General features: G+C 48.9%; 1 protein-coding gene across 1 annotated transcript in view; it reads left to right on the top strand.

Annotated features, from left to right (window-relative positions):
- The window catches only part of cdh13 (cadherin 13, H-cadherin (heart)), a 678,090-nt gene that overhangs the window by 425,504 nt on the left and 238,877 nt on the right, over window positions 1-13,709 (top strand). The window contains 1 exon segment of the mRNA XM_056282406.1: window positions 4,723-4,863. Coding sequence (XP_056138381.1) covers window positions 4,723-4,863 — 141 coding nt within the window.

Here is a 13,709-nt window from a genome sequence, read left to right as displayed (position 1 = left end):
GGTCAGGATGACTGCCTAGTATCAAAGACAGTGTGTGTGTGTGTGTGTGCGTGCGTGCGTGCGTGTGTGTGTGTGTGTGCGTGCGTGCGTGCGTGCGTGCGTGCGTGTGTGTACGTGCAGTGTATTGGAGAGCAATAACAACAGGTGCATCATGTCAGAGAAGTCTACAGAGGAGGAGAGCGTTCCACCAGACCTCAGCATAACAGATGGATGAAGTTTATTAGGCACAGAATAATTTAGTAGTGAGGAAACATCATAGAGATTATACAGCATAAATAGTCACTTTAACAGGCATTACCTCAGTTTATTTATACCAGAGCTGACATTTATATTAAATGTGCATTATTGCAAGAAATTGTTATTGGTGCTGGGATCAATATAAATGTTTTCCCCTTGTTATGTCCACGCCATATTTCCCCACTGGCAGATAATTCCATAGATTACATTTTGTATCAGAGATGAGGCTGGGAGAAATATTACATGACAAACCTGGCATTCAGGCTTAGGCTCATCGGGAAAATGTTTCATTGGACAGAGGGAATGGTCCCCATACGGCACTTGGCAGAGCTTGTTCAAATGGGAATGCGGTAGCCAATGATTTATTTACTGTCAGCATTAAACACCCTTGCAGGATAAGTTTTGTTTTTATTCATGTTCTCAACTGGTTCTTTTACCTCAGCCAACATCTAATCAATAACAAAAAAATAACATAAAAGTGGTGTGCAGCTTGGAAAAAAAAAACTCATTCAGTTACAAAAGCTCCGCAAAGGCCACAGCTTCAAAAGCAACAAGCTACAGGTTTATATTTAATGCCAAGGAAAAGGTTTTTCTTTTTCAGGCAGGACCCTCAGACCTTGATCTTCTACATCCGGTAGCATTGAAAGAGATGGGTTTAAAAAACGGCTTTGGACCCCCGGGATTTTTCAGAATGGATAAGCATAAATTGTGAAGAAGACTTTGATACGTTAATCCCTGTAGGGAAAATGAAATCTCGTCTTCTTCTCAGTCTCTCTCCTCTCACTTAGCCCCGTTTTACTGTTAACCCACACATATTTATCATACAGTATGGATTCCTGACCTTCTCACAGAGATGAGTTGGGTGTTTATTGGTGACATGACGGGGTAATGTGCATCTTTGTTCAGAGCGAATGATTGGCATTTTATGGGGTATTTAAGATGTTGGACCAATATTGCTCTCCAACACTGTGCTCTCCAAGAAGGCCCAGCAGCGTCTTCATTTCCTGCGGCGTCTGAAGAAGGCAAATCTCCCCCCACCCATCCTCATCACATTCTACAGAGGCACCATAGAGAGCATTCTGACCAGCTGTATCTCTGTCTGGCATGGGAACTGCAAGGCCTCCAACTGCAAATCCCTACAGCAGATGGTGAAGACAGCTGGAAAGATCATAGAACTGCTCTCCCATCCATCCAGGCCATCTATGATGCACGGTGCACCTGGAAGGCTCTTAGAATCATGAAGGACCCCACCCACCCTTCCCACATCCACTTCACCCTCCTACCCTCTGGCAGGAGGTACCGGAGCATCCATGCTCCCTTCACCAGACTATGCAACAGTTTCATTCCTCAGACTGTGAGGTTCTTCAACAACCTGAACACTTAAACCTTCCATAAAATCACTTTTTGACCATCTTACTCACTGTCCATGTCAGGTGTGCTTGTGATGTTTAGGTCTGTGAAGTAATTTTTGTTTTTAATGCACTTTTTGTTTTTAATATGTATTGTGTGTAATTTGTTTTTATGCGGCACTGAGGTCCTTGTGAAACGTAATTTCATTCCCTTGTAATGTATGAGACATGCATATAAGGCAATGACAAATAAAAGCAGTCTAAGTCTTAAGTCTAATTCTAATATTGTATGATAGGAGAGGAAAGTGATATGTATTTGTTTTCAGATAAAAATAGAAGCAAGTATAACCTCAAGCCAGGGTAGGACATAATTATATTTGAAGAAATACTTTTGGCCAAGCTGCATTAACAATGATTACGAAACACATCTAAAAAAGCAATTTCGGGGCGCCCGGGTAGCGTAGCGGTCTATTCCGTTGCCTACCAACATGGGGGATCTCTGGTTTAAATCCCCGTGTTACCTCCGGCTTGGTCGGGCCGCATCCCTACAGACACAGTTGGCTGTGTCTGCGGGTGGGAAGCCGGATGTGGGTGTGTGTCCTGGCCGCTGCACTAGCGCCTCCTCTGGTCGGTCTGGGCACCTGTTCGGGGGAGAAGGGGAACTGGGGGGAATAGCGTGATCCTCCCACGTGCTACGTCTCCCTGGTGAAACGCCTCACTGTCAGGTGAAAAGAAGCAGCTGGCGACTTCACATCTATCGTAGGAGGTATGTGGTAGTCTGCAGCCCTCCCCAGATCAGGGGCTCGGAAGAGTGGGGTAATTGAACAGGTACAATTGGGGAGAAAAGGGGGGAACCCCCCCCCCCAAAAAAATAGATAAAAACCAGCGATTTCAACGTTTCAGTTTGTGATGGGTTCTATGGGATGGACAGATGACTGGACATTTGTCTTGACCAGGCACAGTGGCAATTTATTATTCCACACACAATAGGCCACCGAACAAAAAATATGCAGTACAACCAGGAACTGGTCCTTTTCAGGTTTCTGTACCTGAGGGTCCTTGTCGGCAGTGTTTTCAAACACTGCTCTCAATTTCACTGCAAGCAGACGCAAAAAAAAAATTTAAAAAATGCTGCATTTCAACTTAAAAAAAAAAAAAAACCCAATAAGGTTTACATAAATCGCCTAATCTCCACCACCCCCATTGACAAAAGGTCAACGAACAATAAAATAGATAATCAAAATGTATGAATGCAAAACATGGATATAAAGAGGGACTTTTCATACTTTGGTTGAAAATAATTTTAGCAGGACATATAGCGTGCCTTGTGGGACTCCAAATGGCCACGTTGTCACATAGAAATTCCCATGCATGTCGACGTCCACCAGTTTTACTTGCAAATGTTAAACTTGTCAATGGATTCGAGAAGAAATTTAGCAGACCATTTACGCACCATAATGCCTTGGCCCCAGGCTAGCCGGCCCTCTGAGAAACATTTAGTCCACAGTAGCCAGTAAGCCTTCATGAGCTCCAAAGGTCAAACACAACATTGTTCTCACCAGCTTTACAAACGGAGCTTGCATTGTGTTTGTACCACCATAAAAGAGTTATTGCAATAAAAACCTAATAAATCTGAATAACACTGATGAAAGCCGTCACCTGAGTAATTATTCATACCTTCTAGATACCTTCCGGATTCAGGCGCATACCTTGTGATGACAGTATAACTGTCCCCCTGTCTGTTTAATTTTAGATTCACACCTTCAGTGGGGTTTTAGAAGAGCTCTTTGGCTTTGTTAGAAGGCCCTATAAAAATCTATAACATGGCAAAGAAATGTCATCTTTGTCTTGACTGGATTAGTTTAATTGTTCTCGGCTAATCGCTCATCTACTGTAATGATGATTGTTCCATGATTTCTTACACAAACATTCTCTAATATTCACTTAATATGCTAATTAATGAGGCTGTCAAAGCAACTCGTTGAGCGACTTCTCTGTGGGATGTAATTATCTAATACTAAGGCAGTGTATTTGAGTGTGAGTATGCTTGTGTGCATGCATGTATACATGCATGTGTACATTTGTGTGTTTGTGTGTACCAGGTTTTTCTATCCTGATGGGAGAATACACAAAATTGAAACCACCTACCTTTGGGAACATTTTATGGGTCCCCATGAGGAAAAGGGTCTATTTTTGGATTAGGATTTGGGTTTAGAGTTAAGGTTAGGTTAGGGTTAGGCATATGATTATGTTGGTTAAGGTTAGGGTTAAGGGCTAGGGAATGAAGTCAGTGAGGGGTCCCAACAAGTATAGGGTGACATTGTGTGTGTGTGTGTGTGTGTGTGTGTGTGTGTGTGTGTGTGTGTGTGTGTGTGTGTGTGTGTGTGTGTGTGTGTGTGTGTGTGTGTGTGTGTGTGTACCACATTGCCTGCAAAAAAAAACAAGATATGCCACCACAGCTATGTCTATCAACTTTCCTATATCCTTTTTTCCTCCCTTCTTTGCTTTTAATCCAAGTTGGAAGCAAGTAACACAACAACAATTCTTAAATATATCAATTTTAAGGGCTCTATCTCTGACGCTTTGATAACTATCCCACTTCTAGTTATCCTAAGCAATCGCCCATCTCCAAGTTTCCCCCCTACAAACTTTCCGACCTCATGTGGTTCCTTGAAAATCCTGTTTTCTCTTGTCATAGCTATCATTCCAACTAGATACATCTCATCTGTTCTCAATGACTGGCAGGAATCACTGGAGTAATTTGATGTATTCTTCTTGCTTTTTTATTTTCAAACCCTCTCATGTCCTCGTTTTTTTCCCCTATATCCTACCACTTTTGTCTCTCTTACAATAGGACATGTGCACCCTCAAGCTCTGTCATTTCCTTCTCTTCATTGACCACGAATGTGTGAGGGCTGTAATTGGCAGCCTTCTCTCTCTATCTCTATTTTTTGGCGCCAATTTCTAGCTCCCCTTTTTATCTTCCTCCCTTTAATTTTCACAACCATTTATTTATCATTTGCGTCATTTTTTTTTTATTACTCTGTCCCTCATCCCGTCCAAACAGACCTGCCTTCTGCATCTGCATTCACATTGCTCTACTGATGCTTTCTTGCCTTCTGGGTTGTTCTTGCAGACGCTGCCCACCACAACGTATGAGCTGGAGATTGTAGCAAAGGACATGGCGGGAAGCGAGGTAGGCCTAACCGGGACAGCCACTGCAACCATCACCATCACCGACAAGAACGACCATGCTCCTGAATTCACACATCCACTGGTGAGAAATGTTGAATGGTGTCATTTTTATTACGCTTCCTCCTCCACTATGTGTCTCCCAGACTTCCCGCATGAAAAGATTAGATCAGCCGGAGTTGATGGAGTGTATAGAGTGAAATGTCCTGTTTGGAGGTTAAACTTTTAAGATGACTTGATTTTTTTTTCAAACCCAAGGCCAAAAACGACATAACTAAACTGAAAATCAGCTGTAGCTCTTGAACACTTTTGAACATAGACATGGTCATGGTCTCTTCAGAAAGATGCTCCTTTGTGGTTTGTTCCTGAAGTTTCACGTTTAACTTCTCTATTGCTGAAATGGAGTTACTGAAGCTCAAACATGGTGTAAATTGACTCTTATCTAACCCAAAGCCTTGTTAAATACTGCAGGATGTTTAACAGTGCTTATTTCAGATGTTGTTGTTTTTTGTTTTTTCGAAATAGAGAGAGTAGAACAAAAACACCCATACACTGTTATCTATACTTGCAGTCAGAGCTCTATAATCTACTCATATATTTTCAGAATGTGTGTGTGTGTGTGTAGTGTTAGTGTGTGTGTGTGTGTGTTAGTTAGTGTAGCTAGCGGGACCGAAAACTAAAGCACTTATGATCCTAATTCTTTTTGGAGGTGGTAGGTATTGTCTCAGAGAGTAAGGGAAAAATCCCAGAAAATTAAATTTATACATAATTATGCATAAATATGCAAAATATGCATTTTTCTAAAATGGCTAAAAACCACTTTTCTCGGCATTTCACATGATTCTGAGCATTTTTGATTTTTTTCACCTAAATTATTTTTCTGGGGACCCCCCCCTTAACCTGGAAAATGTGACCCTCCCCCCCCTTTAATGTTATTGTGTATGCAATGTCATGTATGTGAAATATGCTTGGTGACCATCGTCTACTACTTGCCATTTAGCCCCTTTACAGCTTCTAGTAACTAATAACACAACATTTTGGTACACATACCTTCATCAGGTCTGTGTACCAACATGTTGTGTTATTAGTTATCAGAGATTTCTCTGTGCAAGTGTAGAGGACAGTATGCCTTTTTTTTTCTTTCTGTCTTTGTTGACCCATCATCTTCTCCCAGCTGTCGATCTACATGTGTGCAAGAGAGTACAATGAATGACTCAGAACCCCCTTGTTGAAGGGTGGCATTGATAAGTCTTCTGCTAGCTTTTGGTTGTTATTTTTAATTATTTAGGTTTGAGCTAATGAAGAATCCGGAGTTTTCTAATTTATTGTGTTCGACTTGGCATTGAACACGGTGGGTTAATGTGAAGGTCTTGGGTTTAACTGATGGGAGTGTGAGCAGACTTCCTTGCCTTGTTCAGCCAGTTCTCATTCCCTGGTACCTAGTCACATATCATCACCGGTTCATCAGATACAGAGACCTTGACTCTACAGGGAAAAGACCTCATCCAACATCTGTCACCGCAAGCAGACACATAGCCACAGATGGACATGATTCACCTTCTCTCTCTCTCTCTCTCTCTCTCTCTCTCTCTCTCTCTCTCTCTCTCTCTCTCTCTCTCTCTCTCTCAATTTCACACACACACACACACACACACACTTGCATGGACACATGCATGTTTACAGCAACCCGAGGCCTTATTGACAGCAGTATTATTGTGGTTTCACCGCCCCGAGCTGTCTGGCCGGCACATTCGAGCCACTCCTCCAGCTCGGATGCGCCGGGAACATCCGAGCGCTCGGTTCGCGCTCTGAGGAGACTATCGCTGCACTGCACCAGGTGTTTGCCATCATCCATCAGGCTCACCTGCGGCAATCAGGCAGCCCTCTACAAGAAGCCTCCCAGAATGCCTCTCTGTGCGTCGATGTACTGAACCTTGCGACCCTCCCTCGGTGACTTCCACGGCTGTCCGCGTCTCCATCGCTCCTCGTCCCTGGTGACCGTCATGTTTCCCCAGACCCCCCTCCAGCGATCTCCCTCCGCGTTTCTCTCCCTGGACCCATCTCTTCGGATTTATCTTCCTGGATCACGGACTCGGACTTCCTCGGACAACCCTGCACTCAGCGGATTTGGACTTTGGTAGCCAGGCGCACATACATTGTCACAACACCGCCAAACATATTTCCATCATTACACGTAGGTTAGAGTTTGCAAGTTCGACACCAGCTTTCATTACACACATGTAGTATAGCACACATCTCACAAACAGACCCCGCTATCCGCACCATACATTCCCCCCACCTTAGATTCCCCTGTTATTATTTTGTGGCAGTTTATTTTATCCTGCATTAAAATTGCCTTCGGGTTTCTCAGTGCTCTGTGTCCGTCTGCCTTTGGGTTTCCCTACACTGGTCTCTGGTCTTCATTCGTGAGCCTTAACAGAACGTCGAAGCCAGAATGAGCCAAAGCAAACCCAAGGGGCAGGCGGTCACTCAGACAGCTATAGCCCCTAAGCCCCAGAACCCTATAGCTCTCGAGGCAGTGGTAACAGACCACAGCACTCAACTCCATTCAGAGCTTAGCACTGCCTTCTCCCAGATTACTGGAGAGATCAACGGGCTCCAGACTAACTCACGTACCTCGGCGAGCGCCCTTGCATCCCTCTTCGCACAGATCGCTGCTCTGACAGTGGCAGCGTCCAAGATCAGCGATCATCCTGCTCTGACCCCAGCCTCTGGCCCCAGCTCAGCTCCAGCTCCCAGTCCCTCCGATCAACCATATCATGATTCCCGTGTTGAGCCTAACCTGCCCTGTCCTAAAGCCTTCGGTGGGGAGTTCGAGCAGTGCAGAGGATTCCTCGGTCAGTGTGAGCTCCTGTTCAAACACCAGCCAGCCACGTATAGGACAGGGGAGGCTAAGGTAGCCCTGGTGATATCCCCGTTAACTGACAAAGCCCTCAGTTGGGCTATGGCGGCGGTTGGCCATCACAAACCGTTCTCCACCGACTATGATGCCTTCCGCCACAAATTCAATTTAGTGTTCGATCACCTAGTGGATGGGGAAGACGCAGCTAGCCGCCTCCATTCTATCCAGCAGGGAGCTATGTCAGTGACAGACTACACCCTGGAGGTTAGGATACTGGCGACTAACAGTGGGTGGGACAACACAGTGCTTAAGAGCGTGTACGGGGGGGGGGGGGGGCTCAGTGATTCCATCAAGGATCTCATTGTTAGAGACCAGCCCTCTTCCTTCAACGAGCTCGTCAATCTCGCTCTCCAGATGGACGAACAGTTGAGGGGGCGACGTCTGGAGTGCGGTCAATGCGCCGGAGCCGCCCATAGACCAGTGTCCCGCAGCCACTCTCCGCCCTCTCAGTGCTCCATGCAACCCCCAGCATCATCTGTATCGAGGTCGGAGGAGGAGTCTATGCAGTTGAGTCGGTCACGGCTTCCACCGGAGGAGCGGGAGCACAGGATGCGTGACCGACTCTGCCTCTACTGTGGGAAGTTGGGCCATGACATCCGAGCCTACCCGACTAGCCCAAAAGGACCAGGCTCACTAGTGGGAGGTGTCTAAGTGAACTTGACCACCCTGCCCCAGTCCAAAGAAGAGCACAACCGGTTGTTTCCTGCCACTCTCACCTGGGATAAGGAATCTCTTTCTATCAGCGCACTGCTAGATTTGGGGGCGGACAAGTGTTTGATTGACATCTCGCTGGCCTCACAAGCCGACATTCCACTCGTCTCCCTTGACACTCCCCTCACAGCTCAAGCCTTAGACGGTCATTCACTCAGTAGGATTGCGCACAGCACAGCTTCTCTCACGCTCACTCTTTCGGGTAATCACGTAGAGACTGCACGTTTTTTGGTCTTGCACGCCCCTACAGCGCCCCTAGTGTTAGGTAGACCATGGTTGGAGAGGCACAATCCCCACATCTCATGGTCCACTGGGCAGATATTGGGTTGGAGTGTTGCGTGTCATGCCAACTGCCTTCACTCCACTCTCTCTTCATCCAGTGGCCCCAGTCCCATGCTGTCTCCCCCGGATCTCACTGGTGTACCCTCTGTTTATCATGATTTAGCTCCCGTGTTTAGCAAAGACAGTGCACTTTCACTTCCCCCTCACTGCCGCTATGATTGCGCCATAGACCTCCTTCCCGGGGCCGCCCTTCCCACCAGTCGGTTGTATAAACTTTCAGTCCTGGAGAAGGAGTCTATGTGCAATTATATCACAGAGTCCCTGGCCTCAGGAATCATAAGGCCCTCGTCATCCCCGGTTGCAGCCGGCTTCTTTTTTGTGGCGAAGAAGGATGGCAGCCTGAGGCCCTGTATAGATTATTGTCAGTTAAATGACATCACTGTTAAAAATAAGTATCCAATTCCCCTTATGAGTTCCACTTTCGAGCCACTCACTCACGCCATGGTGTTCACTAAATAAGACCTACACAGTGCTTAGCATCCAGTGCATATTCGGGAGGGTGACGAATGGAAGACGGCCTTCAACACGCACCTAGGGCATTTTGAGTACCTTGTCATGCCCTTTGGCTTCACCAACGCCCCAGCCGTCTTCCAAGCGCTGGTCAACGACGTGTTGCGGGACATGCTTAACACATTTGTGGTGGTGTACCTGGACGACATCCTTGTGTTCTCCAGGACAGAGGAGGAACACCACCAGCACGTCTGCCTGGTCCTCTAAAGGCTGCTGGAGAACAGGCTGTTCGTGAAGGCCGAGAAGTGCGTGTTCCCCTCCACCTCCATGGAATTTCTCGGCTACATTGTGGAGAAGGGGTGCACCCGCACTGACCCTAGGAAGATCCGAGTGGTGGAGGAGTGGGCGCGGCCTACCGACAGGATGTAACTCTGGCACTTCCTAGGGTTCGCCAATTTTTATCAGCACTTCGTCAGGGGGTTCAGCCGAGTGGCCGCCCCCCTCACTGCACTAACCTCCACCCTCCGTCCCTTCTCCTGGAACCCGGAGGCAGAGGCTGCCTTCTCAGCCTTGAAGGGACTGTTTACGACGGCTTTGGTGCTCACTCAACCAGACCCATCCAAGCAGTTCATTGTGGAGGTGGACGCGTCGGACACGGGCATCAGAGCTGTCCTCTCCCAGCGGTCGGAGGACGACCAGAGAGTCCACCCGTGCGCCTTCCTCTCCCGGTGTTTCAGCCCAGCGGAGAGGAATTATGACATTGGCAATAGGGAGTTGCTGGCGGTCCATGCCACCCTGGATGAGTGGAGACTGGTTGGAGGGAGCGAAGCAGCTGTTCGTTGTGTGGTCAGACCACAAGAATCTGACCTACATGCGAACGGCAAAGACGCTTAACCCCCGGCAGGCGCGCTGGGCTCTCTTTTTCAGTCGGTTCGACTTCATCCTCACCTACCGCCCAGGTTCCAAGAACGTCAGGGCAGACGCCCTCTCCCATCTTTTTCCAGAGGGGTCCCCTGACGCACCGGACACCCCTTACACCATCCTTCCCCCAGCCTGGGTGGTGGGTGTCGTCACATGGGCTATCGAATCGGTGGTGAGAAGAGCTCAGTGCGCCCAGCCTGACCCAGGCAATGGACCCCGGCATCGCCTGTTTATGCCGTCCACTGTCCGGTCCCAGGTGCTGGAGTGGGGGCACTCCAGCCAGTTCGCCTGTCATCCCGGCTTCCACTGGATAGTGGCCTTCACTATGGAGGAAGACACGAAAGAGTTCGTGGCTGCCTGCACCACCATGCCCGCAATAAAGCTACCCATCGCCTGCCGGTCGGTCTCCTGTGCCCCCTTCCTGTCCTCGGTTGACCTTGGTCACACATTGCCTTGGACTTCGTTACTGGCCTCCCCGTGTCCCAAGGTAATGATGCTATGATACTATCTTGACCATTGTTGACCGGTTCTCTAAGGCTGTCCATTTTGTCACCCTTCCGAGGCTCCCCTCTGCGGCTGAGACAGCGGACCTCCTTGTCTCCCATGTTATCCATCTCCATGGGATCCCTCAGGACATTGTCTCCGACCATGGTCCCCAGTTCACTTCTAAGGTGTGGCAGGCCTTCTGTAAGGGGATTGGGGCCACGGTCAGTCTCTCCTCCGGATACCACCCCCAGACCAATGGTAAGGCGGAGCGGGCCAGCCAAGCCCTGGAGGCGGCCTTGCGTTGCATCACCACCAGCAACCCCGCCTCCTGGAGCAAGCACTTACCCTGGGTGGAGTATTCTCTGAACACCATGGGAAGTTCTACTACTGGTTTGTCCCCCTTTGAGTGTTCTCTTGGTTACCAACCCCCTCTGTTTCCTTGTCAGGAGGTGGAGGTGGTGGTTCCGTCCACTGGGGCCTATCTCCGCCGGTGCCGTCGCATATGGTAGACCACCCGGGCTGCTATGTTGCGGGCCACAGAGCAGTCCCGGCGCAGAGTGCCAGCCCCGGCCTATCGTCCTGGCCAGAGGGTGTGGCTACTGGCCCGGGACCTGCCCCACTGGACTCTCTCCCAGAAGCTGGTCCCTCGCTACGTTGGTCCCTACACCATTGATTGCATCATCAACCACTCCGCCGTACATCTCCTGCTCCCTGCCTCACTCAATATCCATCTTGTGTTTCATGTCTCTCACCTCACACCAGTAGCCTCCAGCCCCGTCTCCCCCTGTCAAAGCTCCTCCGCCTCCAGGGGTCCTCGACGGTGGCGATTTGGTCTGGGACGTCAACCGACTGCTCGCCGTTCGCCGCCAGGGCCGAGGTTACCAATACCTGGTGGACTGTGTTGGTTATGGGCCCGAGGACCGCAGCTGGGTGCCCCGATCCTACCTGGCTGACCCCTCACTCCTGGAGGAGTTCTATCAGGCCCACCCCGATGCCGTCGGACAGTCGCCCGGTGTCTCCCGTGGGGGGAGGGGGATCCTGTTGTGGTTTCACCGCCCCGAGCTGCCTTGCCAGCACATTCCAGCTCGGACACGCCGGGAACATCCGAGCGCTCAGTTCGCGCTCTGAGGAGACGAGTGCTGTGCTGCACCAGGTGTTTGCCATCATCCATCAGGCTCACCTGCGGCAATCAGGCAGCCCTCTACAAGAAGTCTCCCAGAACGCTTCTCTGTGCTTCAACGTATTGAACCCTGCAACCCTCCCTCCGTGACTTCCATGGCTCCCCGCATCTCCCTCACTCCTCATCCCCAGCGACCATCACGTTTCCCCGGACCCACCTCCAGCGATCTTCCTCCACGTTTCTCTCTCCAGACCCCTCCCTTCGGATTTGACTTCCTGGATCACGGACTCGGACTTCCTCGGACAACTCCACGCTCAACGGATTTGGACTTTGGTAGCCAGGCGCATGCACATCGTCACAACACTCCGCCAAACATATTTCCATTATTACGCGTAGGTAAGATTTTGCAAGTTCGACACCAGCTTTCATTACTCACACGTAGTATAGCACACATCTCACAAACAGACCCCGCTATTTGCACCATACACCCACCCCCCACCACCTTAGATTCCCCTGTTATTGTTTTGTGGCAGTTTGTTTATATTATCCTGCATTAAAATTTATTTCGGGTTTCTCAGTACCGTGTTCGTCTGCCTTTGGGTCTCGCTATACTGATCTCTGATCTTTATTCAAGAGCCGTAACAAGTATAACCTGTTTTCTACCATTTTAAAGTACCCCTCCAGGCACATTTTATAGTTTTAAGAATACTCTGAGATGATTAATATATTCTTTAACATTGTTTTCCCCCACATAAAAAGTAAAAAAAATAAAAAAATGTAAAAAAAACTCTGAAAAGGAGCTGGAAGCACATCTATTCTTTCTCTCTCATTGGGAAATCCAGGATCTATGAATATGCAAATATCATAGGCCTTGCGACCACCACCACGGCTGCTTGCTCTAGGTTGACCGGTGAAAGAGTCCTGCACATCAACATGGCTAGCGTTAGAGCAAACATCAGAGATTCAGCCATACATGTTTGAACCTCAGTCAGACCCAGGCTTTGGTGTGCACCAAAATCGTGACTAGCAGACATATCAGAATGTTAAGTGTAGTTGCCATCTTTTATTTGTTTATTTTCGTTTAGCTTGTAACATGTAGCAGCTGACACAGCAGTGGTTGTGAAACATACTGTAGCGTTCACCGCTATGAAAAACAAACACACACTTCGAAACTTACAAATGAGAGTTGCTTTATTCACAGCTGTTGTTGACCACAGTAACGCCGTACACACCGCCATTAAACCCAACTCACAGGTCATCTCTCTCTCTCTCTCTCCATAGACCCGACCCACTAACCCTTGACCCCGCAACACTGTACCCCCCCCCCAGAACAGCAATGTATGACTAACACTTACACCCCCCTGGTGAACCTGCACACGCTACACTACCTCCCCCCCCTTATTAAAGTCCTCGACCCCAAGGACAAAGTCTCAACCTCAGAGGAATTCTCTGCAGCCCCCTCGGTCACCCCATAGGCATTCTGTCCCCTGATTGGTCCTCCCCTGGCTCTGGTCTGGGTTGTACCGCCCCGCAAGGTGGTGAGCTGGGCACTGAGGCAGCAGATTGGGTCCCACTTATTGCGTCATCCGAGCTAGCTACTACAACCCCCACCCCCCCTCCCCAGATGTCACGGCAGGCAACACGGGTGTTACCCCCCTCCCCTCCAGTTGCCTGAGGCATTGCAGAACCCCTGTGTGGTGCCAGCCGGTCACGGTGTAGCACCACTTTGCGGCCCCATACAGGCAACTGTATCGATAAGACAACCTCTCCTAGCTGCTCCAAGATCAAGCAATGCCCCACCCAGTCCAGTTTAGGGCACCTGTCTTTCTTCTGGGTCGGGTTGTACACCCAAACTAGCTCCCCAGCTGCAGTGTTCTCTCCTGAGACAGCTCGGAGAGTGGGGTGATAGATTGGCCGGATACAATTGGGGAGAAAAAGGGGTTAAAAAGCCTCTGTTCTGTAGGAGTGAGCCACTCAG

This window comes from Lampris incognitus, chromosome 6 (assembly GCF_029633865.1).
Source record: "Lampris incognitus isolate fLamInc1 chromosome 6, fLamInc1.hap2, whole genome shotgun sequence".
NCBI lineage: Eukaryota > Metazoa > Chordata > Actinopteri > Lampriformes > Lampridae > Lampris > Lampris incognitus.
This window is presented reverse-complemented; position numbering and strand designations above follow the sequence as displayed.